This window comes from Delphinapterus leucas, chromosome 7, assembly GCF_059928025.1.
Source record: "Delphinapterus leucas isolate spDelLeu-1000000601 "Yukka" chromosome 7, BTC_Dleu_Yukka2, whole genome shotgun sequence".
Classification (NCBI taxonomy): domain Eukaryota; kingdom Metazoa; phylum Chordata; class Mammalia; order Artiodactyla; family Monodontidae; genus Delphinapterus; species Delphinapterus leucas.
Genome location: NC_143135.1, coordinates 71295601 through 71322645, shown reverse-complemented (window position 1 = coordinate 71322645; position 27045 = coordinate 71295601). Strand labels below are relative to the sequence as shown.

Sequence of the window (27045 nt, the reverse complement as noted above, 5' to 3'; positions counted from 1 at the left end):
TCTTTGAGTACTGGCTTTTAGATTACACTGTTACTTAATTATTTGTTGTATTTGGCTAAGTACCAGTTTCAGGGTATTCTGTGGAAACACTTGGGGGGCACTAGGGAAGCCAGTGAAAAGAGCAGTGGTGTCAGAGGAGTCCCTGAAGTTAGTTTTCACTGATGTTCTGGAAAGGTGGGTGTGGTCCCCATAGCTGAAAACACACACATTGCAGCATTGAGGGAAGGAGCTCTATACTGGAATGACTTGACTTTGGGTTTGTTTAGGATTGCCTAGTTAAATAATTTTAGGGTGTGCTGCTCTTGTAGGAGCCCATTCACAACAGATATAAAGAACTTCTTGCTAAACGAGCAGAGCTTCAGAAGAAAGTAGAGGAACTACAGAGAGAAATTTCCAACCGATCAACCTCATCCTCGGAGAGAGCCGGTTCTCCTGCACAGTGTGTCACTCCTGTACAGACTGTTGTGTGAGAGGGCTATTGGATGGGGCCGTCGGTCATCGCCATGAGCTCTGATTACAGTGGCAGCTTCACGAGGAGGAAGTTTCTGAATATAGAACCCATCTGTGAGAGAACTTAAGTCACTTTATTTATTTTACATCTCTCTAGGATGAGTTTAGAACTGTAGCAGTGCAGGTGGTTTAAGTGAGATAACCCCACATGTAATTACATGATTATGACACTAATCTTATAAGTCACCCAAAGAACATTACAGTGCTTCAGTCCTGGATCCACAGTGGGGACAAGTTTCTGATTTTAAAAGGAAAATGCTGTCTCAGAAATTTTGGTGTGTGGTAAGATCAAAACACAAACTACTTCAGAAATATACTTCTTGATGGAAGAGCACTCATTGCACAGGAGGAGCATCAGTTTTCAAACCAAACCAATACTGACATTTCATGGCATTATACATACTGGGCTTCAGTGTCATAATCAAGATCATTTGATGCTCCTTTGCCCATCATGGGTTTTTCCTTTTTGTAGTAAGTCATTTACTTTCACCATTCAAAACTCGTGTTCTTCATATAATAAGGCAAAGTCTTGAGGATATTATGGTGTAGTAATAGTTGAAAATTATTGCTGTCATTATTTATGTACTTAATTTAAGATGTATTAGATAGCTGTTCCAAAATGATGCCTTACAGATGTGCTTGGGAGGAGGATGGAGAGGAGAAAGTGGTAGCCATCCAGGATTTCAAAGAATTCCACATCCTTCAGATTAGTTTCCATTTGCACAATTACTAGAAATATCATGAAACATATTTTAAAAACTCATTATCTGCCCTACTTTGTTTTAGTTACATTGTTTTTTGAACACAGAGAAGTTAACTGGCAAATTTTGAGGCAGTATGTAAAAGTTTAGTAGGATTGACATTTTTTCTGAAGTCTGTATAAATAGCATATGGTGAGAAGTACTGTGCTCAAATTTTACATGAAATATTTGACTATTACTTTCCTTTGCAAATTCTGTAATTCCACTGAATGATTAAGTCTACCAAAGAATTTATTGCATGTAAAAATGTATTAAGTCTCAATGCCAGTAAAGGAAATCCTGCTTCACTTTTTGGCTGCTACAGTAAGAATTCAGCGCTGGTATAAACACTTGACTCCCTGGTGTCTATTTTACTCTGTATAAGAGCCATATGTTATGTACTGTAACACAAAGGAGCTTCTTGTCCCTTGGGTCTTTAATTAAAAGAAAATTTCAACTGACTTTTAAACTTTGTCCTTGTTCTAAGTTGTTTGCCTTAAGTTTCTTTTGCAGAAATGTTATTTGGAATTTTTTGAGGAAATGGGTGTTTCATAGCAGCTGCTCTAAAGGAAATGTTCAGTTTGATCAGATAAATCAAATACTCAAAATCAGTGTTTTTTCACTTGTTAACTCACTAGTCTGAACCTTTTGCCCTGCTCTTGGTTTTGCAATGAGTAAGTGTAATTTCCGTTATTAGTACATCCAGTATTAGCAAAATTGGTACCAAAATGATTTGATCATTGAAATTTGTTATAAGAAAATTTATAACAGTATTTAAGTGACCAGTCAGTATTAAAGCTAAGTTTTCTATTCCAAATATTTTATAAATCCATTCTCTCTGTGCATTGTACCATTTCCCTCCCTTAAGCCTTTATCATCTTGGTCTGATGCCACATAAAAGAATGTAGATGACTGAAGAGGTTCAAGAATTTAAAACTTCTAGTCTTAATACCCTCATATTCACTTGAAATTCCATTCAAAGCAATCTAATTCCATTCAGAATCTAAATTCCATTCAGAGCAATCTTAAGTGCAAATCTGTCACTTCTCCTTTTAAAACTTTCCAGGGGTTTCCTTTTACCTTTTGCAGGAGTCTCCAAAGTGGAGTGCCTTTAAGATGATCCTTTAGTGAAGACATCAGCATCACGGTGGCACCAGTGCTTCCTTTTCTCTCCCTTTGACTTCTAACGAATCAGACATCCATAACTGGACACAAATGCCGCTGCACAGCATACCAGGACATCTGAGAGAGATTCATCTGTGTATCAGAAATTGGGTGAATGAAACCTCAAAGGAGGCTAGGGAGCCAAGGGAGATGTGGTGACACTGGCTGTGGCGGCAGTAGCAACCTGTCCAGCAGAGGAGGTGGAAAGTGCAAAAGGTAAGTATAAGTCTACTCAGCTTGTGGGCTGCAGTTGGAGGGTCCCATTGCTTTTCAGCGACACCCCAGATTTCTGAGGAGAGATCTCCATGACAGACCAGTAATGAGTAAAGGAACTGAAACAGTAATTAAAAAAAATCCCAACACAGAAAACTACAGTACCAGATGGCTTCAGTGGTGAATTCTACCAAACATATAAAGAAGAATGAACACAATCTTCCTCCAAACACTTCCAAAGTATTAAGGAGGAGGGAACTCTTCCAAAGTCATCTACAAGGCCAGCATTACATTGATACCAGAACCAAATGAGGATACAAGAAAACTACAGACCAATATCCCTGCTGAATATAGACGCAAAAACTCTCAACCAAATATTAGCAAACCAAATTCAAGGACACACAAATAGGATTATATACCATGACCAAAGTGGGATGGATCCCTTGTATGCAAGGATGATTTAACATATGCAAATCAATAAATGTAATAATATATCGCTTCAATAAAATGAAAGAAAAATTATATGATCATTTCAATAAATGCAGAAAAAGGATCTGACAAAATACAACATCCTTTCATAATAAAAACCTTTAACAGATTGGGTAAAAAAAGAATATACCTCAATATAACAAAGGCTGTGTACCATAAACCCACAGCTGTTAATGGAGAACAGTTGAAAGTTTTTCCTCTATGATCAGGAACAAGACAATGATGCCCACTCTCACCACTCATATTCATTATAGTATTGGAATTCCTAGCTACAGCAACTAGGCAAGAGAATTTAAAAAGGCATCCAAATCAGAAAGGAAGAAGTAAAATGTCTCTATTAGTGATGATTTGGTTTTATATATAGATAATCCCAGAGTCAACCAAAACACTGTTGGGACTAATCAACAATTTCAGTAAAGTTCCAGGATACAAAATCGTCATACATAAGTCAGTTGCATTCCTTTACACTAATGATGAAGCATCTGAAAACAAAATATTGATAAAACTATCCCACTCAAAATAGCACAAAAACAATATACTACTGAGGAAAAGTTTAACCAAGGAAGTGAAAGATCTGTACAATGAAAACTACAAGGCTGCTGAAAGAAATCAAAGAAGACGCAAATGGAAAGACATCCCATGTTCATGGATTGGAAGAATCCAATGGAGGACTTTACTAGATGTCCTTACTACCCAAAGCTATCTACAGATTCAGTGCAGTTCCCATCAAAGTGCCAAAGGCATTCTTTTACAGACACAGAAGAAAGAATCCAAAAATTTTTGTGGAACCACAAAAAAGCCCCGAACAGCCAAAATAATCCTGAGAAAAAAGAACTAAGCTGTGGATATCATGCGTTCAGATTTCAAACTATATTACAAGGCCACGGTAATAAAAACATTATGGTACTGGCACAAAAATAGACACATTGACCAATGGAATAGAATAGAAAGCTCAGAATTAAATCCCAGTGGTCACCTAATATTTGACAAGGGAGCCAAGAACACCCAATGGGGAAAGGATAGTCTCTTCAAAAAGTGGTGCTGGGAAACCAGAGAAGAACACATGCACAACAATGAAATTGGATGCCTATCTAACACCATTCACAAAAATTAACTTGAATAGTGATAAGTGCTGTGAATAAAACAGGCTAATTGGATAGTAAATGAGGAGATGAGGGGGCAATTTTTGATAATGTAATCGAAGTCCTGCTTTGAATATATTAACAGAAATCATAATTTAAAAAAAAATAACTTGAAATGGATCAAAGAAACATAAGACCTGACACCATAAAACTTCTAGAAGGGGAGAAGCTCCTTAATATTGGTCTTAGCAATGATTTTTTTGGACATAACGCCAAAAGCACAAACAAAAGCAAAAAACAAATGGGACTACATCAAACTCAGAATTCTGCACAGCAAAAGAGACAAAAAATGAAAGGATAACCTGAATGGGAGAAAAATTTTTGCACACCATATATTAAATAAGGGCTTAATGTCCAAAATATATGTAAACAATACATACAACTTAGTAACAACAAAAAAACCCAATCCAGCTAAAAAATGGGCATAACTAAATGGACATTTTTCCAAAGAGGACATCAGAATGGCAAACAGGTACATGAAAAAATGCTCAACATGCCTAATCTTCAGGGAAATGCAAATAAAAACCATAATAAGACACCTCATACCTGTTAGAATGGCTGTCACCAAGAAGTGACATAACAGGTGCTGGTGAGGATGTGGTGAAAAGGGAACCCTTATACATTTGACACTTAACACAAGTTAGAACTGTGCAGGTCCACTTAGATTTTTTTTCAGTGAAATCTGAGGTTGGTTGAGTCTCTGCAGAAATGCTTTTGTTCAAGGGTCAACTGTACACTGTTGTGGGAATGTAAACTGGTCCAACTACCATGGAAAACAATATGGAGGCTCATCAAAAATTTCAAAATTGAGCTAACATACTTCCAGGTAAATACCCAAAGGAAATGAAAATAGAATTTCAAAGAGAATATATGCATTCCCAGGTTTACTGCAGCATTATTCACAATAGCCAAGATATGGAAACAACCTGAATGCCCATCAATAGATGAATGGATACAAATGATGTGGTATATATACACAATAGAATATTATTCAGCCACAAGAAAGGAAGATATCCTGCCATTTGCAACAACATGAAGGGACCTTGAGCACATCATACTGATATAAGTAAGTCAGAGAAAAAGACTGCATGATCTCATATGTGGAATCTAAAATAGTCAAACTCAAAAACCAGTAAAATGGTGGTGACCAGGAGATGGAGCTTAGAGGGATAAGATCGATGTTAAGGGTACAAACTTGCAACAAGCAGTAAATAAGCCATAGAGATAATGTATAATATAATGAATATAGACAATATTATACTATAATTATATGTGATAAATATCACTACAGTGGCAATCATATTACAATATTTAAATGTATCAAGGTAACACATTGTACACCTTGAAATTTATACAATGTTACATGTCAAATTTGTTCAATTAAAAAGAAACCCTTATAATAAAGATGTTTCTAACACAGCTACGTGCAAGCTGTGTTCAGCACAGTGTCATTTTAGGGACTGGAAGTGATACCCACCCATTTTGTAATGCATGTTAAGAGGACATAATAAAGATACTTCCTACAAAGCTAGCTGAAGCTGTGTTCAGCAGTGTTATTTCAGTGCATGCAAATGATACCCATTCTGTAATGCATGTAATGAAGAAAAACACTTGTAATAAAAGTGTTTCTAACAAATGCAAATCTAAAAGAAAGAAAAAGATAATCCATTGAGGTGTGTGGAAGCCTGGGAGGGTGGTCTTAGCACTTTTTATATATTTCCACAAAACTTTTGAGTGGAGAGTTCTATGTTTTATAACTATATTTATCTGTGAATATTGGTTGCATAGGTGTACCTTTTTCCTTTACGATCAGGGATATAAAATTTAGAGGCCTGTGTGGTTAAGTCGAAGCTCCTGAGCCTCCTGTCACTTGTCTGCTTACCCTTCTATTCTCATCGGCATACCTCAACTTTTATGTACTAGTACTGCTCAGCTAGTCCCAATTCTCCCATATAAAGGGCAGATTCCTGCCTCCTTGCTTTTGTTCATTTTACCTTGTTGACCTGGAACTGTTCTCCCTTGGAGTTACTCCTGTTCTGTAGAGTTTAGGCATCATTTCCTCCTCCAGGAAATGATCCCTGTTCATCACTCCCTTCTCTGCCATGCCTCACCTCCCTCTGTGCCACCGCCTCTGTGGTACACATGCCACCACCACACTGTACCGAAACGTGTAATTCAGGTGTCTACAGCCCGCTTGTAAGCATACCTTGCTTGCTAAGGAAGAAAACTGTACATGTAAGCAGAAGTGTACACACAATTTTAGGAGATTCACAAATACCCCCAAATCTAAGGACACTTACTTAATTAAAAACTTTGTAGACAATGAATTCAGTAAAAGGCCTAACAAGCTTAGTGCCCAGCCAGCCACTACAATTCATGCTGTGCTAGATAAAATCCTAGAACTCCATTTCAATCCCAGGGGAGGCAAAAAAGGAATCGCTTTAATATCTATCTAGTTAACATGTTCATTAGTACTCTTACGAGTATCTTAACATTATACCATGAGATAATCCAGTTTTGTTGGGCCTAGTATCTATGTAAGCATGAAAAAGGCAAGTAAATTATGTAGTAAATACCATATATTCTTACTGTTCCTCATAATACGTTAATGTCCTATTTAAAAGTGTATTTTTTTGATAGAATGCAACAAATAAAGCCTTTATTAACAGGCTGTTAAGGAAAATTTCAGTGTTTCCTTAAGAAAACTGCTTTATTGATTTCAGTGGCAAATTTATAAAAAGTTAACATGTCTTGATCTATTCAAAATTACGATTTACATTATTAACACAATGACAGTTGCATGTGTACAGTTAATATTGCACTCACACTGTACACCAATAAAAGTAAATAGCCAAGGGGTTCTTCTAAGTTTTAAGATTAAAAACCATAATGCCTTGAAATAAATAGCATGATTACAAACAGGTATTACCTAAAAATACAAACATATATGCTTTACAACACCTCCCGTTCTCTCTTCATTCTAAAACCTCATTTACAATTTGTTTATAGTTTTAAACATGCTTTTGTAATCTTCACAGTTAACTGATTTAAAATGAATGCTTCGGTCTTCAAAAATTTTTAATGGTGGATTAACATCGATAAAGGTGTATTTAACACTGATCAATGTTTGAAGTGTCAAAAGAAAACAATCCTCTTAAATATGTATAAATATTTAAATATAGAAAACCTCCATCAATAGTTGAAACAAAGTACATTTAATGGTTGTATTGAAAAGGAGAAGTGGGCAGTTCACGCCAGGGGAAGATTTAAAAATGAGACTTTTCAAACACTGCCTATGGGACAGCCTCATACTTTGATAATTTAAACCTCACTTTACTTAGATATATAGAACTATTAAAAAAATCACACCCACAAGTAAAACATTGGTAATTTGTTTACAAAGTGCAATATCTCAGTACAGCAAATTCATCTCAAACAAAGAAACAGAGTATGTGTGGCTTCTTGGCCTTTAAAACTCCCCTGGTTTCCACTTAGATGGGTTAACATTTAGTTGTGATATGTAACACAAGAAGCCTATGTAATGAAGCTTGGGCCCCTTAATACCTGCTATTAATTAATTCCAACGTTAAGAGTATGAGACCTGGTAAGTAAACTGTCAACATCTGATTGATGAGGTACGGATTATGTGAATAACATTTATGACCTGGTACCAGTCAGTAATCCCAACACAAACTATTGCTCTGTAATGAATTCTGTATGGTTTGCATGTCCTTCAATAACTGAAGATTTTTCCTGCTTTTTTCTCCAGGTCTCGGTTTGGCAAAGTCCTTCTTATTTGTGGTCCCTGTGGTTGCAGAAGAACGGCCGCTGCTGTTTCCTTCTTCATCAAGAGTCTTTTTGGTGGTTCTTAATCCCCTCTTCTGCTTCTCCAACTTCTGTTTCTCCAGCTATACCAAAAAACCAAGGCGGGGAAAAAGGGAGAAATTAATGAAAACATATTTTTCTGAAAACTGTTATTTCTAACTCTCATACTAAAACGCATATAATATATTCTGGGTTTATATTTTTAAAGGCTTCAAAAATCTACTGTACTAGTCATTTAACAGTGTTTAAAATATATAGTGACATAAACACCTGTAAACAAGAGTCAACACATCAATTCTGGTGCTGTATCAGAAGTTAAGACTTGCCAAAGTGCAGCACAGGGTGAGTGAGAAGCAAGGGAGTTCGGAGGAAGGTCTCAGGGAGGCGGCAAAAAAATCTGACATGGGAAATGGAAGACAAGATTTTAATACACGAAGGAGAAAGGCATCCTAGAAACTAGTCTGCACAGACAAAGAAGCACGTTGCAGATGGATGAAGGGATGTAATGGTAATGTATTAATACTATGAAAAGGATTTTTAATTTTATTATTTCTCCTTTTAGAATAATTTAATTTCAGATAGGGAGCTTTATTTTTACTTTAGCTGCTGGCTGAAATAAATCGCTGCTGGCACACTGGTGTTCCATTAGAATAAAGTTAAATCTAATGTACAGGAAACAAATTAGATCATTACTCCTATAGGAATCATTTGCTTGTATTTATTCTTTTATTTTTAGTATGTGAACTTTGGAAAAAAATGCTTATAAAGCTAGGTTTTGGAGTTGCAAAGACCCCAGTCTGCATCATACCTCTGCCATTTACCAGTGAGCCAGTATGTCCTTGGGCCAGTTACATAATTTCATTTTCGGGTATGCCCACCTCCCAGGACCTTGGCTCCAGTTTCCTCATTTGTAAAATGAAATATATACTCACCTCATAAGCCTTCCATGAAAATTAAATAAGATGACCTAGAGCACTCAGCATTGTGCCTGTTACACAGCAACCAATTAATAAATGTCTGCCAACCTGTTCTGCTACCAGTCTTCTCCGTTTCAGTCAGCTGTACCACCGTCCTCTCCCTCCACATGATATCCAGCAGCAAGCAGCCCTGATAATTCTATTTCCAAGACTCACCTCAAATCTGTCTACTTCTCCCCAACTGCAGTCACCGGTGACCTCTGATCAAGATAAGCTTAAATGGCATAGTTTGTCTCGCAGCCTCTCCTGTCTCTACCCCTTCCCGGCAGTCACAGTCTTCTCTTAAATACACCAATCATTACACTTCTCTCTGGATGGAAACCCTGGAGTGTGACTTCCCATTGCACTTAGTAGATAGTAAATACATGGTTGTTTTATTAATTAGTAACATAAATGTAACTAAAGATTTTTTCACATATTTACATCCGATTTATTCCTTTAGAAATTAAGAATTTCTAGGTGTTTTTAAAAAGACTTGGGTAAACTCGGAACCATTTAAACTCATCACAGAGGTAAAGCTTGTTCATATAAGAATATTAAATATATTCAGTACTTGGAAGATGTATTTTAGATTATAAAATCTACTCTGAGACTTCAAGACAGTGTCCTCTTTCTTAGCCTGCTTAACACCATTTCTCAATAACTAATGCAATGAATTAATAAGTGTCTACAGTGAAAAATACTTCCTGTAGCTTTCTTTCTATGATACACTTACAAGGGCATCAGTTAACATATTTGAAGAAAAGAGGTTATTTTGTTCTGTTTTACTCTTGTTTTTTTAATTATTAGAAACGAGTTAAGGAAAAGAGTTACCTGGGCTTGATATTTTCGAACTTTAGTTATTTGATTGGCCTTTGCCTCCATCCTGCCCACTAATGCCTCCAGTTCGCACTCTAGGTTGTCTTTCAGTTCAGTGGTTGGTGATTCTTGGATAAGTTTCGCAAGCTGCTGGTGGTCACTGTATAAGAAACAGAAGGAGAGCTTGGTTAAGTTTCCTGTGTCAGCTGGTTAAGTCCACTACATCTCACTCACCATGGGACCACTGCTCTGCGCATTAAAAAACGACTCAATTTTGGGACTTCCCTGGTGGTCCAGTGGTTAAGACTTCGCCTTCCAGTGCAGGGGGTGCAGGTTCGATCCCTGGTCAGGGAGCTAAGATCCCAAATGCCTTGCGGCCAAAAAACCAAAACATACAAAAACAGAAGCAATTCTGTAACAAATTCAATAAAGACTTAAAAAATGGTCCACATAAAAACAAAAACAAACCTAAAAAAAAAAAAGACTCAATTTTTAAAAATAGAGCAAAATTTTCCATATTATTAGTGATAGTGTAAAAGTTTAAAAAAGGTACTGGATGCAAATGCAAGAAGAGTTCTTAATTTCAAAGCACTTATATTTATACCTCTACCTCCCCCACAAGAGCATTACAATATGTAGAAAAGGAAAGTCTAGAGAAGGATCTTGTTCTTCAAACACTCAATTCCTAACTTATCAGTTACGTATAGCCAAAGTCAATGTAGATCAAGCTCCCAAACAAGGAAATAAAACTTAAATGTAAACCTTGGTCTCCAAAACATTTAACAGTTATAGAAAAAGGAGAGATTTCACCCAGAACAGTTGTATTGGTTAAAGTCCTAGTAACTTGTTCAGTGGTTGGTGCAAGGACTGTGTTCAACAAATATTTCTTAAAATATTGAAATATGAAAGACAGAATTAATAAAGTCACCAAGAAGTTAAATGAGGTTTTAGAACTAAATATAACTAAAAAAACGAAAAAACTGAAACTTACAAGCTCATTTGCCCAAATTCATCTTGTAAAGTCTCTAAGACTTCTGCCAGCTCTTCATTAATGCTGCTAGAGGGGGGAGGCGTTGCTGACTTCTTGCTTTTCCCACGTCGTGAAGACACTTGCTTTGCCAAAGGAACACTGCTGACTACTCGATCATTGCACAAGACTTTACTGTGTTGCTTCATTAGATGTAAGACATGCTGAACATTGGCTACCACAGCATGGCTAGGGCTGGTGGACTGAAGGAAAATGAAGAGAAGTAATTGAAGCCACATCCTCTGGAAAAATGTTTTCTCTTTCCCCCCTAAGCCTGGGTAAAAACACCCTCTCCGCCTCTGCAGAAAAGCCTGTGATACAAACCTCCTGGTGTACAGTGCATCTCCAGTCTCCCCTTACTCTCCACCCTAGTGTTATCTACTACACACCCATCTCTATTAGCTATGGACGAACATCCCAACTGTTCCCTGCTCCCAGTCTCTTACAGTCTCTAACTCCATAGTTCTATCAGTTATCCTCCGAAAATATTATTCTGATCACTTTCTTCTATTTGACACCCTTTAATGTTAAGCTCGTTGACTCTAATGTCCAAACTCCTCAGCACAGAAATCAAGGCCCTATAACACTAAGCTGCAACTTCTCCACCTTGGCCTCATGTCCCACTATCTCCTACCTGCTCTCCACTATTTGAATGAACTGTATTTGCACATGCCATTTCTTTTGTGTGCCAATTTTTATACCACTTTTTTTTGTTGTTGCAGTATGCGGGCCTCTCACTGTTGTGGCCTCTCCCATTGCGGAGCACAGGCTCCAGACGTGCAGGCTCAGCGGCCATGGCTCACGGGCCCAGCTGCCCCGCGGCATGTGGGATCTTCCCGGACCGGGGTACAAACCCGTGTCCCCTGCGTCGGCAGGCGGACTCTCAACCACTGCGCCACCAGGAAGCCCCTATACCATTTTTAAAAACCCAGTTCAAATACATGATTTGTAAAGACTTTCTTAAAACATCCAGGTAATTAATTGGTCCATTCTCAGATCCCCTATGGCATTTACCTCGATCACAGGATTTATCACAATATATTGTAATTGTGTTTGCACGTCTTTTTCACCTATTAAGTAGTGTGAGCACTTCCAGGTGGTACAGACTATTACCGTATTCATTTCTCTGTCCTCTAGTAGGAAGCATTAAGTTCATGTTTGTCACATAAGCAACGGGAAAAACCTGGTAGCCCTCTCAAAATTTTTGTTTTGAACACTGAACAAGTCTCAATGTGCAACTTCAATTTATAAACAGATGGTTGGGCCAACTGGGCTCCATAAGCAAGTTTAAAATGCAGATTCCTAGGTAGCATGCCAAACTCAATCAGTGTGTGGTCAAGGCTTAGAAATGTACATTTAAAAGTCTGCCAGTTGATTCTAATCAGCCAGGTTTACAAACCACTCAGCTAAACTAAACAGATGCTCTTTTTATCCTAGTTTTTGCTGTTAGGTAGCAAACTGAATTTAGTAATATATATACAAAGACGTATATACCACATCCAAGTGGGGTTTATTCCAGGAATGCAAGGCTAGTTCAATGTTTGAAAATGAATCTATGTAATCCAGCATATCAACAAGGTAAAGAAGAAAAATCACATAACCATATCATTTGATGAAGAAAAGCATTTGAAAAAAATCCAACACCCATTAAGGGTATAAACTTTCAGCAAAGCAGGAACAGAGAGAAATTTCCTCAAGTTGACAAAGAGCACAAAGAACCTACAGCTAATATCATACTTATCGGTGAAAGACTGAATGCTTTCCCCTGAAGATCAGCAAAACGGCAAGGATATCCACTCTCATCACTCTTACCTACAACATGATACAGGAAATCCTAGCCAGTGCAGTAAGGCAAGAAAGGAAATAAAAGGCACACAAATTAAAAATGAAGAAATAAACTATCCTTATTTACAAATGACATGATTCTTCACATAGAAAAGCTTACGTAAATCCAAAAAATAATTCCTAGGACTAGTAAGTGAATTCAGCAAGGTCACAGAATATAAGATTAACATAAAAACTCAAATATACTAAAATGATCATGTAGAAGCTGAAATTAAAACAACACAATTTACAATTGCTCAAAAAAATTTGTATATAAATCTGATAAAACAGGAATGGGACTAGTATGATGAAATCCTGATGAAAGAAATCAAAGATCTAAAGTATGAGATGTACCATTCTCATGGGCTGAAAGACTCAACAAGGATGTCAATCCTCCCAAATTAATACAGTTCCTATCAAAATTCCAGCAAGACCTTTTCTTTGGTAGAGAAGTTTTTTCTAAAATTCACATGGAAAGGCAAAGGAACTAGAAAAGCTAAAAGAATCTTGAAGTTCTTTTTCCTGTTATTTTTCTGACTCTATTAAGGAAATTTTATGTCTTGAATCTAGTAATTAAAAAAATTGGAACGTGTATTTTATCTTTTAAATTTCATTTTTTCTAGTAATTCACCTTTATTTCACTTTACAAATGTACTGGTTTATGACTCTATAAATAAAAATAAAAACTGGTCCTCCACAACAGATAAGTTTGGGAAACGCTCAGATGACAGCACATTCTTAGCTGTTTGAATATTTCACAAAAAGTACAAATTAAACCTTCAAAAGAAGACCTCAGGTTGAAAAGCCCTATGTTCAAACCTGTCCTGTTCAAGTATTAATGACTTCAGTGAGAATTACCAAAGATAGGCAAATTAAGTTTGGGGATAACACATACATAATGGAAAACTGAACTAGATTCTAATCTAATGTAGGATAGGGTGAATCAATTCCTGCAGTGCTCCATTTGATTAAAAATTCTGTATAAAAAAATCAACTCCACAAGTATAGGACCTAGAGAGGCTGATGCTAAGACTAAGTAGAAGATCTGTTACTTCAGATGACTAGAATTAATGAGTGAAAGGGATGCTGTGGCTTCCCCATAACATTAATGTGATACTAGGCTGATTTAACAGACTATCCAGAACATGACCAAGACTCTCTATCCTGTGCTAGTCACACCACATTTAGAGGACTATATTCGATTCAGGAAGGGAGTGAGGAGATGGTTAAGAAACTCATAAAGGGCTTCCCTGGTGGCGCAGTGGTTGAGAGTCCGCCTGCCGATGCAGGGGACACGGGTTCGTGCCCCGGTCTGGGAAGATCCCACATGCTGCGGAACAGCTGAGCCCATGAGCCATGGCTGCTGAGCCTGCGCGTCCAGAGCCTATGCTCCGCAACGGGAGAGGCCGCAACAGTGAGAGGCCCGCGTACCGCAAAAAAAAAAAAAAAGAAACTCATAAAGCATATCTTAATGATGAATAGCTGAAGAAAAAGAATTATTTATAACCTAGAATAAGGAGATGAGAATAAAGACACAGCTATCTGGGACTTCCCTGGTGGTCCAGTGGTAAAGAATCCGCCTTCCAATGCAGGGGACGCAGGTTCGATCCCTGGTCTGGAAACAAAGATTCCACATGCTGTGGGGCAACTAAGCCTGTGCGCCACAACTACTGAGCCCGGGCGCCTCAACTAGAGAGCCCACGGGCCGCAAACTACAGAGCCCACATGCTCTGGAGCCTGCGTGTTGCAACTAGAGAAGAGAAAACCGGCACACCACAATTAGAGTGAAGCCCGCACACTGCAATGAAGAGCCTTTGCACCGCAACAAGATCCTGCATGCCTCAACAAAGATCCCACATGCTGCAACTAAGACACAACACAGCCAAAAAATAGTTAATTAAAACAAAAACAAAAAAAAACCCTTAATCTATTATCAATATAAGGTTAAAAAAAAGATACAGCTATTTTCTAAAGTTTTAAAATTTTCCTATAGTTAAGGGTTCATTTGGTCTATGTGGATCCCTGAGAGCAGACAAAAATACCAATGAGTAGAATTTATAGTGACAGATTTCATCTCACTTAAGAACTTTCAAATAAAGCTGTCTAGAACTGTGAAGGGCTGTTTGAGGGTATAATGAGGTCTCATCAATAGCTGTATTTGGACAGAGTACATGACCATTATTCTGGATGCTTACATAACGAAAACATTGGACAGGGAACTGTACTAAGTGGGTCCCAAATCTAAATGAACATTAGATTGAGACTTGGGGACAACTGACTGTACTTTCTAGGTCCCACACCCAGAAAATTCTGATTTAGCAGAACTGTGGTGGGGCCTCGTAATCTGCTTTTTCAGATGCATAGTCAATGATTCTGATGCAGCTGGTCATCCTTTGAGAAACTTTCCAGCCCAAATCAAAGATTCTGTGGCAAAGTAGAAGAACCTTGGTTAGGAACAAAGGTTCAAAGATGAACCTTTTGACCTTGGTAGGTCAAAAGATGGTCTGCAATCTAAGAAGAGGTTAAATTTAGGGTAAAGGAAAGCCAACGACAAAACTTTTTAAAAGTGATTTGGCCGCACGCATCTACAAAGGGCAAGTAGAAAAGCTAGGAAACAGTTCATTCCCTAAGCTTTCACTGAGGATTTACTGTGGGGTTAAAACAAACAAATAAATACCTAAAATTAAAATTTACTCCTCAAGCTTCTCAGATTCACAATCTAGTTGGATACTCAAGGCATCTATAACCAGCAACAGAAACATTAATGAAAAAGTGGTATAAACTAACACAATGTTAAGCACTTCTTAGAAATCACCCAGTACTTGCTGATATTTGATAAAATTATCTCCACATTTTTAAGCACTGAAGGAACTTAAGATTCAAGTCTATGTATGACTGCTTCTTGGAGAATGAATCCTATACGTAATAAGCATGTGAGGACAAAGAGGATGTGACTTCTTTTCATTTAAATATCTATCTCTATCTAAATACAAATCAACAGGGCTGATCCTAAAAATCCAGTGCTACAAATATACTATTTCCTATCTGCAACCACACCCTCTGCAAACCAGAGTCTCTGCTTTTGCTCATAAGTTCCCTTCTGCATAGACTCTACCTGCTTTAAAGTGCCCCCCAGTCTCCTCCCTGCTCCCCCAGTCCCATAAAACTTTCCTTCATCTCATTCTCACATCACTATGATCCAACTGGTAAAAAAGCAGAAAAATATTTCCGCCGTTTATAGGTATACAGGCAGATGAGTGGATTTAATTCAAAGATCTAAGTTGTACAAAAAAAGCCAGAGTTCGACCAACTCACCTTTCCAGCTACAAATGGCATATCACCCAAGCATAATCTATAATGTGGTTGTGCAGCAAAATAGTTCCTAGAACCTTTCTGCATGGAAAAGAAAAAAGAAGAGCAATTTTACTCACATGATGATAAAAGCTGGCCATATAGGACTAACCTGAAACTTCAGCTTACTGCTGGGCTACTGCTTGTTTTATCTCTATAGGCATTATGGTCTGGAGTTCCTAATAATGCTCGTCAACACATATCCTAGCCTAGGAAAGGCTAGGAAAGAAAAAACAGTTCCTGACAAAACATCAGTTACAGTCTCAGTAGAGAAACTGTGTGTGTGTGCACGCGCACGCGTGCATGTGTATATACACAAACTTTTAAGTGCAAAAGATAATGCGATACTGAATAATAACTAACATTTGTGCGGTGCTGTGTAGTTCTAACACTTTCATATATATTATCTCACTGTCAGGGTGAAAATTTAGAAGTAGGTATTACTTATCCCCATTTTCCCAATGAAGAAACTGAGAATGAAAGAGATTTACTCATCCAAGGTTGAAGTACCACATGGTTTATAAGTGTTTTCACATAAACTACGCCAAGTAATAACCAGCACTTTGACTTAATGGTTATTTTTTCATACCTTTTCCGGTGGTTTTGACTTCTTTTTTTTAATTCTTTTTGCATTGGGAACACATGAAGTTGCCTTATCTTCAAAGATAAGTCTATTTCTTTCTAGACCAGTCTGCAACTAGGAAAAATATGAGAGCCTAAAGTTAATACTGTAGAAATAAAAGCTATGATTCAAATTTGAGATCTGCCATGTAAAGGCCTGTTAAAAAAACCTACAGTAGTATCGTATAGTATAGAATGAAAAACCCATCATAGCTGTGTAGCTATATCTGGAATCAATCCGTCAACATTTATCCAATATTTTAAATCAATACCACTCTCTCAATTTACTTAAAGTGCTGTCCTATAATTTGTCCTTTCACTTAGCCTGGAAACGTTTAGCTCCTTATTTGAGGTTGGTCCTTAAATTTTATCTAATGAGTTAAAGGCAGTATTTCTAACTCCAAACCAATGTTTCAACATTTTCTTCTTGTCACGCACAGCATATACAACAGCGTTAGACACAAAGCAGCTGGAGAACAAAGTACAATTTCTTCCTCTTTTAAAAACTCATACACTTAACAATGTAAGAAAAAGGAACTGGAAATCTATGTCCAAAACAACTGGGAAGTATATCAGAGAATGTTATCAAGCCCTTTTCTCTAGCAGCTTAGTAACTACATTAATTTAATATGGTAGAAATTCCACAAACAATTACTAAGGATTTCAAACAAGGACTGCTGTTTTCAACTTTCCTTAAAAAATATAATTACATACATATACACAGGTATGTGTGTGTTCGTGTGTGTCTGTGTTCATGTGTATTTGTCTAGAATAGGGGTTTTCAAACCTGCCTATGTATCAAAATTGTCTGGAGTTTATGAGAAAATTCAGATTGTTAGGTGCCTCTCCAGACATCATGATTTTAAACATTCCAGGCTGGGGAAATTTATATTTTAAAAGTATTTTAAAGTTCTTCAGGAAATTATGATGGAACTCAAACACTCAGAACCAATGGATTAGTTAAAAGAAATCCTGAGATCATTACTAATGCTTCCCACAATGACTGCATTCTTTAGGGATAGAATTTATTCAGTGACAAAGGAACACAGGGATTCCTACTCTCAGAAGTGTCTACATTCCCACACATCTAACGATGTTTTATACGTAGTAAACTGAATGGACATAATTCCATGAACATGAAATCACTACTCTGGAAGACCTATGAAGCCAATGAGTTTGAAGAGTATACAAAACAAAAAAAATGTGAACGATTTTAACTTCTTAAGTTCTTCCCAGTAGCTGTCATATATTTGTGTGGCAGAGTTTTAACATTTGTAAGTGCTTTCATTATATTTTCTCTTGTTGGATCTCTCCAACATTAAGAAGATGTAAAATAAAGACCAGTATCAGTGGTAAAATCCCAAGCTCTGAATGGTTACATATCTCGCCCAGGACTACACAAATTATGGTTAGACTTGGTACCATGTATCAACCCCGGCCCCTGTTCTACCACAACAGTGTTCACTATCAGAACTCAGAACTCAAAACCTTTACTGATATATTATCAGTAATAACTGATTTGGTCCCAACATTTTGCCTGCTAAACACAAAATAAAACTACCACAAAATAATTTTTTAAATTCATAAAATAACTTGTTAATTCTGTATTTCATGTATAGTAGAACTCACCACCACAGTGTATATAAAGCATAACTTTAAAGTTTGCTTTAAAGTGTGTGAGTGAGGAAACAGAGGCACAGTAAAGTGGCCTACCTACCCTAAAAAGTGGAATGGGGAGAGAAATCAAGTAATTTCAAAATTTGTTGGTGGTCAAAAATAAAGCCACATGACTATATAACTCAGAAAGCACAGAGAGGTAAAAAGTACATACAAATTGATCAGAAGGTAAATATCTGAAAAAGAAAATATATTGCGTTTAATAGAAAGAGAATATGTTAAGTCAATGACTTCTGGGAAGCACTGGAAAAAATAGACAAGATAACAAAGATGAGATAATAGATGTTTATAGTCCTGCGAGCACATTTATGAAGTGAGCCCAGGACACCGTTGGCATCTGGCCACAACCTGAACTGCAGAGCCTCCTCTCCTAATTGTTTTGGAATCAGGACCTGCTTCTTGTGTTAATATTATGAGAAAAGATACATGTAAATGTTATAAAACTTAAAGACTTTGGAAGGGGAGGGGCAATAAACAAGAGGTATTTGAATTAATAAGCTCACATGGGGAGAGTCTTCAGTTATAAACAGAAGTATTTTATTTAGCCTGTAAGATTTCTTGGATATAGAAATGTTGCTATATCTTCTAGAAATGCAGTTCTAGTTGGTATATACAAACTCAATGATTCTGTGAATTCACACTGCCTCACCTATTCTACCTGGTGGCCACTGCATGGGATAAAAATTCAAGGCTAGAAATGAGAAGAGCTCATTTTCCTTATATGGTGGCTTTTGTAAATTAGTATGGGTCACCACCTGTTGTGTAGCCCACTACCTCAGCTACTGTCCTGGTGTCTCGAGGCCACCAAAAACAGGAAGCACTTACAAGCAGGATACTGAATGAGGCTTTCAAACATTTCCAGTAGTGACTAATGTGAAAAGTTTTAGATGATTACATATTATATTATGTATACAGTCGCTGATATTTTTTAGTCTATTGATTAAAAAAAAAATAAAGCTGATAGAAAGCCCACAATTTAAAAAACCCTAAAATTGCTCAGCTTTTACTTTCTGTCTGTAAAAATATGTTTATAGTTTTCCATATTAAGCTAAGTCTGCAAATTTATATACTGGATCATTCCAAATTATAAATAATCAAAGCAGCGCACATCTACATCTATTTATATATAAAGAGTAGCATGAAATGTGAGGAGCCTACCTGCTCACATTTCAACTTACCTGGGCTGCCTTAGCTTGCATACGTTTCCTTTCCTGTTCTTCTTGATAGAGTTTTGCTTCTAACTCTTGCATTTTTTTCTAGTGATAAAAATATTAAAAGTGATAATAGTGAAAAGAGTTTCAGTGTCTATTTGTAAAATTTTTATCCATGACTCTCCTTTGCAATTCCACAGAATTATGGGTAAAATTCACGGGCAAAGAACACAGCCTCTGTATGAAGCCATATAGGCTACATCAGCGGTCCCCAACCTTTTTGGCACTGGGGACCGGTTTCTCATGGAAGAAAATTTTTCTACGGATGAGGTTGGGGGGGGGTGATTCAGGCAGTAATGTGAGCCATGGGGAGCAGCAGATGACGCTTTGCTCGCTCACCCACCACTCATCTGCTGTGTGGCCCGGTTCCTCATCAGTTGGGGACCCCTGGGCTACACGGAAGCTGAATCTGAAACTTTATAGTCTCAGTGGTATTAAATACTTCCCAAATGAATCAATTAAGACTAAAATTAGGACTTCCCTGGTGGCGCAGTGGTTGGGAATACACCTGCCAAGGCAGGGGACACGGGTTTGATCCCTGGTCTGGGAAGATCCCACATGCTGTGGAGGAACTAGGCCCATGCGTCACAACTGCTGAGCCTGAGCTCTAGAGCCTGCGAGCCACAACTACTGAGCCCACATGCCACAACTACTGAAGTCCGTGTGCTCTAGGGCCCACGTGCTGCAACTACTGAGTCTGCGTGCTGTAGCTACTGAAGCCCGCGTGCCTAGCGCACATGCTCTGCAACAAGAGGAGACACCGCAATGAGAAGCCCGCGCACCACAAGGAAGAGTAGCCCCCGCTCACCACAACTAGAGAAAGCCCGCGCACAGCAACAAAGACCCAGTGCAGCCAAAAATAAATAAAAATTAAAAAAAAAAAACAAAAAACTAAAATTAGTTCAGAGAACAAAAACGAAGTGATACAAGCCTTAAGGATACTCAAAAACACTTCATCTTTCAACATTTTCAAAACGAACTCCTTCCTTATGTACACTAAGATGATAAAATGTGAACTTTCTCTCCAAATTTACATTTCTTCCTTTAAAAAAATTCCTATATGTTTCTTTGCTACAAGGTCACTTTTTTTCCTATAAAATATCCGATTTTACATAAGAACCAGTATTATGCATTGATGAGTATAAAAGATTTTCACTGACTTCTGCAAGGGCCTGCATGGTGGTAAGCTTGTTATACTCCTGTTCAAGAAGATCCAATTTTTCAAGTTGGTTTTGAACATGCGTTTGATCATGTTGTCGTTCTCTTTCTAGGGAAACCTGGGAAACAATATTAAATACAGCATAATAATTTGACAAAATTGAAAAACTAACACTGAGAGTACTATGCTACTTGTCTGGCTTTTATTTATTTATTTTTGATTATTCAAAGTTCTTATATTTTTAGTGTACTATTTTATACTTACATATATGTTATTATACTACAAGACTATAAAACACAATCACAGTAGCCTCTGATTTTTGTGGTTTCCACTTGCCTAGTGGAGTGGCTATAAATACTTGTTGGACAAGTGAAAATATTACTTTTAGAAAGGTGTTCCTATGAATGGTTTTTCATTCATGATGTTTCTATCCTATGTATCTGATCTACAGGTCTTAATCAAGAGTAATCTAAATTCCCTGAAAAAATTAAAAGGAATCTGAGATTCCTTCACCATATAAAACCTTGAAACGTAACCAGGCAAAAAACCCAATAACCTAAAATGAGACTAACCAGCTTTACTTGAGAAAAGGTAGGCTATGACCATGACAATTGTAAAACTGACTTTTACAAATCAGTCCTTTGAAAAATCAAAAAAATACTAAGTTTCTTCAGACTCACAGACTTAGCAAAACAAACTTATGGTCACCAAAGGGGAAAGGTGAGGGGGACAGATTAATTGGGAGTTTGGGATTGACATGTACACACTTCTATATTTAAAACTGATCACCAACAAGGACCTACTGTATAGCATATGAAACTCTGCTAAATATTCTATAATAACCTAAATGGGAAAATAGTTTGAAAAAGAATGGATACATGTATATGTATAACTGAATCACTCTGCTGTACACCTGAAACTAACACAACATTGTCAATCAACCACATTCCAATATAAAATAAAAATTAAAAAGTACAAACTTCCAGTTACAAGTAAAATAAGTACTAGGGATGTTGTCTGGCTTTTCATACAACTACTTAGGTACTACAGAGGAATTCCAGGAAAAAAATATTAAGATGAAACCAGAGGAAAATTAACAAATACAAGTGAAATCTTGTTCTTATTATATACTATTATAACATTTGGTTCTCTATACTAAGACTTGTTAATACGCTCTGAATGAAGGTATTTACTAGACATATAGGCTACACACAAATAGTTGTAATTAGTCTGGTTCTCTAACATAGTTAATCTCTTAATTAAGGCAATAATCACATTTTTGGTATGTAACATTTACACTTCCTCTGAATTCTACGCAAAACATCTATCATTTTTTTTTTTTCAGGCTTAGGGTCAAGGATTTGAAAAGACTGCCACCTATCAGATTTAAGGACTGACAGCCACAGGATAAACCATTAAACTAGGATAAGAAGTGGAAGTATGCTAAACTGAGGTCTACTGGTAAAAAGCAAAACATTAAGCACATGAACTTGTAAACAGTGTATCTTCATATACAAGTCTATAGCAATAGGTATCATACTAACAGAAATTTGAATATGACAAAGTAATACAAACCAATAAATTCCTCAGGAATTTGTGTGAACTACTAATTTCCTCCTACCTACCTTAGCGGAGTTACTGCCCTTGAAATAATACATTGAGTTAAATATTGGCACAAATCACACTTCACTTCCAGTATTGGAACCACTCATAAAATGGGCTAATTAAACTTTACTGATGAAAACAGGGCTTAATTCAAAGATATATATATATATATGTATATATATATATATACATATATATATACACATTTGTCTAACAGCTATATCAATGTTAGTCAAGACATCTCATGGTTGTCTTACAGATGCTTTCTAACCCGAGAACAGAAATATGCCAATGAAGAGAACTGCGTATTATTGTACGTAACGTTTTGCCATTTCCAATCAGATTTAACTCACCATCCCTTTCCCAACCCCATCCATCACATAAAAGTGTCAGAGAAAACACAGAAATAATAATAATTGCATAGCAAGTTTGAAGAAAGGGAACTCTTCAGATGCAAAAAAGATAAATCAAAAGCAAGTAATACTGAAGCCAAATATTACACGAGGCAAGACTATAGCCTTGGTGTATAAGATACACAAGGAACATGACATAAATTTCAGGCAACGTACCATCTGCACGATGCAGGAGCCCAAAGCCAACAAATTATCATAAATGCAAACCAGAACCAGGGAAACCCATCAAGCCCCAGCAAAGGCAAATCCACAACCATTTCATAAGGCTGCCTACACAACTTAGAAGTATGGAATTCCCAAGATAAACAACTCCAAAGAATAAGAGTTCATCATAAAAAAATATATATACGTATACAGTTCTCATAAGAAAAAAAATGATTTTAAGACTAGGAATTTTTATAGTGTTCAAAGAGATAAAATGAAGGAATAAAAAGCAAAGTAATGGTACATTAAAATAACAACAAAAATAGGTGGACTGAAGAGGAAGCAAATGGAAACAAAAAATATGGTCACAAATAAACTCAATGGCATAGTAAAGAGACCTATAATACAAATGAAAATTGCTGAAACATCCTCTTAAATATTGTTGTTTAATCAAATATTTCTTTGATATCTCCAACTATGACTGAAAGCTGACTGAGGTGGAAAGCATTTAATTTCTTTCACACTGCAGAGTACCCAGCAAAATATTAAGCATATAAACATTCAACTTTTGCATAATAAAGTTAAGATGCCCAGAAACTATGGTATTCATGATGAAATCAAATTCTATATTCATAATAGGAAAAGGAGGTATGTTTTAAAAAAATATATTCAAAACTGATATTGCAGATGTCCTCTCGTAAATGCATAGGTTACTTAAATTAAAATACCTCTGGTTTGACAGAGCAAAATATTTTTGTTAAAATAACAACTGTAAAAAAGTCTTTCAAAGTATAAAGAACCTTGAAATGTGCTACCTGAGTTGAGTCTTTAAACAAAATTCAAGAGGCAGAGAGGTACATAATATGCTTATTTATACTTTTGATAATGTACAAAGAAGTTAACATGACCTGAAAAGAAAACACAATTAAATGTGTAGTATTTTTCCAATTTAAGTAAAACTCTACCAAATACAGCAATAACAATGAAGACCAATCAAATCTTCAGACACCATAACTGATCCCAAGTAATTTCAGTCCTGTGCTGTTGTACTGTTCCAAAGCAGAAGCTGTTAAAGCTGTGTGTAGAGGATATGGCAGTGTGTGTGAGGGTCATCCAAAAAGGAAACTCCTCTATTTAGCTTCGCTGAAAAAACAAACCACATTTTTCTCAAAGCTTCCACTAGCAGTTTTTCAAAATGAACTACTGGTACTATTATCTTTTAAGATGGACGGAGAATTGATTATTTGTAACAGCAGCATTAGTCCTCACTGAGAAAAAAGGTCTTTATGTCAACTTAATTTTCTCTATAACTAACTTTTCTTGAGAGTGACTCTATGAAGTAACATACCTGTTTCTCTAATACAGATGTCCTCTCCATTTCTGCATGCTTTATCATGTTACGCATGTATTCCAATTGTTTTTCTAAAAGATTACATTTATTTTCTGCAGCTAACAGCTGAGATGTCAGCTCTAAAAAGAATTCATAAGAAAAGCAGAAATCAGCTCACTCGCAGAAGTTTTAGTTTTAAGAACCTGCTTAACATGAATCTACAGTATATATAATAAACATTTTCCAGTAGCTCTAGAAGCCTTTTCAGATGACCTAAGTCATTCTCTTTCTGTATGTTAGTCTAATCTGCCTTGAATTCTGACAGTAAATATAATACAGGACATCAGCACTTGTTCCACAAAATGCTCCCAAATATAAATGTAATTTTGTAGTGCTCGAAGACACTAAACACTAGAAAACACTAATGTGGAATTTCTTTTAGAGTGATTTTACAATACTTATTTTGATAGTGTTTCATTTCTTTCATAATTAAACAAACCTTGATTGTGCTTTGATTCCTCATTCTTTGAATTCTCCCTTTCTTGTATCTGTTCATCCAGTACTTTCTTATATTCAATTGTTTCTTTAGACAAGGTTTTCACACTTTCTTCTGCCTGAATCCTTTCAAGTTCTAAACGTCGAATTTTATCTTGAAGATTCTTCAGAGCAGAAAATATAGCTGCCAAATACAAACATGGATACTATAATACATACGGAAAAAGTTCACTGAAAAAGAATAAATTCATCTAAATAAAAAATAAAACTGATGGAGGATCACTCTTTGGGAATTATCATCACATGGTAATTGTTTAAAAAACTCCATTTAAAGACATCTTTTGAGTCTCTGAAATGTGCTAGGTACTCAAGTAAAAAATGCCATGGTAAAAACATTTCAAAGATTTTATAAAATGGTAAAAATATTTAGCTAATCATACAAAATTCATAAACTGTCCCAAGGCACATTATTAACTATAAATATTTTGTTTTACTAATAGGATCACATGCAGAATCCAATTATAGAGCTAAAAATAGTCAAGCACATAAAGGACTATTTCTTTTTGATCTCAAAAAAAACCCTAAGCACTCTGCCCCTCAAAAAGCTTTTGATTATCAAATAATACATATTCACTGTAGAAAGCACAGGAAAATACAACAAAGAAAAGAACTGATAATCCTAAGAGATAATGACTATCAATTTTGGTCATTTCTTTCAATCTTTTCCTATGTGTATAACATAAATTGAGATCAAAATTGATCTAAGTGTTTTCACTTAGCATTATGGAACTGCAAGCATTCCCTCATGCAATCAGGTAGACTTAAAAGATTATTTCCTTGTGACCAATTAGTAATTGAAAAACTAAGTTACTGGATCAAAGAATATTCATATTTTATTTATTTATTTTTATTTTAAACATATTTATTTATTTGGCCACAGACGGTCTTAGCTGTGGCACACGGGATCCTCGTTGCGGCATGCAGGATCTTTACTTGTGGCATGCGGGCTCTTAGTTGTGGCATGCGGGATCTAGTTCCCTGACCAGGGATTGAACCCGGGCTCCCTGTATTGAGAGAGCAGAGTCTTAACCACTGGACCACCAGGGAAGTCCCAGAATATTCATATTTTAAAGACCCTTGAGCAAAGTACCTTCAAAAAGTGTTTTATCAATTTGTACTTTCATCAGAAGTACATGTCTTTGCCAATATAGACCATCACTAATTACAATATCTCTACCATTCTAATTAGGAAACCCATGCTACTCTGGTTAGTTTATTTTGCATTTCTACTAAAAGTTTAAATATTTTGTTATATATTGTTGGCCGTCTTTTATGAATTTCTGTGCCCATTTTTCATTAGTCTCCCCATTCCATTTTATTGTCTTTAATTCTAGTTTTGATACAAAGATGTTTTGATTTTTCACAGCTATATCTAACAATCTTTCCCGTCAAGTTCTTTGTTAAGAAGTTCTTCTGTAACCTCGATTAGATAAACTTTGTATTTTCCTTTATTATAGTTTCATACACTTTTACATTTAATTCTTTAAGTCAAATAAAAGTCAATACAAACATTTTCGTATTGAAGGAAGAACTTTAAATGGCAACTTTATCATATACCAAGTTCACACATATATCTATACATACAGATATAATTATTACTTACACATACCCAAGACAGTTTCAGGACTTTCTTTTACTCTGGTTTCATTAATATTATGCCAGTATTTTCATTACTAAAACTTTATAATATAAACATCAATTCTGCCAGTCTCCCACAGTATATAAATCTTCAAAACATTTCAAAATTATTCTTACCAATTAAATATTCAGAATCATTTCACCTAAACAATGATTTAAATAAAACTTCATGTAAACTATACAATAAGTAGGAAGAACTACCATCTTTTAAAAATCGAGCTTTCTCACTAAAAACAAGGCACGCATTCCCATGTATTAACCTAATTCATTAATTCAACAAGTTTTTCAGTGCCTAGGATGTGGCAGGCCCCAAATAGAAGAATGATACATTTTATAATATAGCCAGCTTATTCTTGCTGGTATACAATGAGACTACAATCTAATTAGAAAGAACACAGATATGAAACATGAATACACACACTCAGAAACCTGAAAAACCAACTGAGAAGACTAAGAGAATAGGAAAACAGCCCAGACATAAGACTAGTATTTAAAGGAACAATAATTCTTTGATATACCTGGAATAATCAGATAAAAAATGTAATAGATTTTTTTTTTTTGTGGTACACGGGCCTCTCACTGCTGTGGCCTCTCCCGCTGCGGAGCACAGGCTCCGGACGCGTAGGCTCAGC

General features: G+C 36.3%; 2 protein-coding genes across 20 annotated transcripts in view; one reads left to right on the top strand and one right to left on the bottom strand.

Moving 5' to 3' along the window:
• The window catches only part of MTMR2 (myotubularin related protein 2), a 137767-nt gene extending 114552 nt beyond the window's left edge, over window positions 1-23215 (top strand). For 13 of the 17 annotated variants that reach the window (XM_089915435.1, XM_089915434.1, XM_089915433.1 and 10 more), the window contains one exon: window positions 309-2328. In XM_089915435.1, the coding sequence (XP_089771561.1) occupies window positions 309-470 (162 nt within the window). In that variant the 3' untranslated portion in view covers window positions 471-2328. The other 4 variants (XM_089915429.1, XM_089915432.1, XM_022562080.3 and 1 more) reach the window with 4 other exon arrangements.
• CEP57 (centrosomal protein 57) overlaps window positions 6950-27045 on the bottom strand; it is a 47703-nt gene continuing 27607 nt past the window's right edge. For 2 of the 3 annotated variants that reach the window (XM_022562076.3, XM_089915441.1), the window contains exons 3-11: window positions 24720-24899; window positions 24239-24360; window positions 20730-20846; window positions 19537-19614; window positions 16650-16757; window positions 16025-16102; window positions 10850-11088; window positions 9874-10018; window positions 6950-8166 (exon numbers count right to left, since the gene is read on the bottom strand). In XM_022562076.3, the coding sequence (XP_022417784.1) occupies window positions 7933-8166; window positions 9874-10018; window positions 10850-11088; window positions 16025-16102; window positions 16650-16757; window positions 19537-19614; window positions 20730-20846; window positions 24239-24360; window positions 24720-24899 (1301 nt within the window). In that variant the 3' untranslated portion in view covers window positions 6950-7932. Of the gene's footprint in view, window positions 8167-8353; window positions 8481-9873; window positions 10019-10849; window positions 11089-16024; window positions 16103-16649; window positions 16758-19536; window positions 19615-20729; window positions 20847-24238; window positions 24361-24719; window positions 24900-27045 lie in introns of all 3 variants that reach the window. The other variant, XR_002643037.3, reaches the window with a different exon arrangement.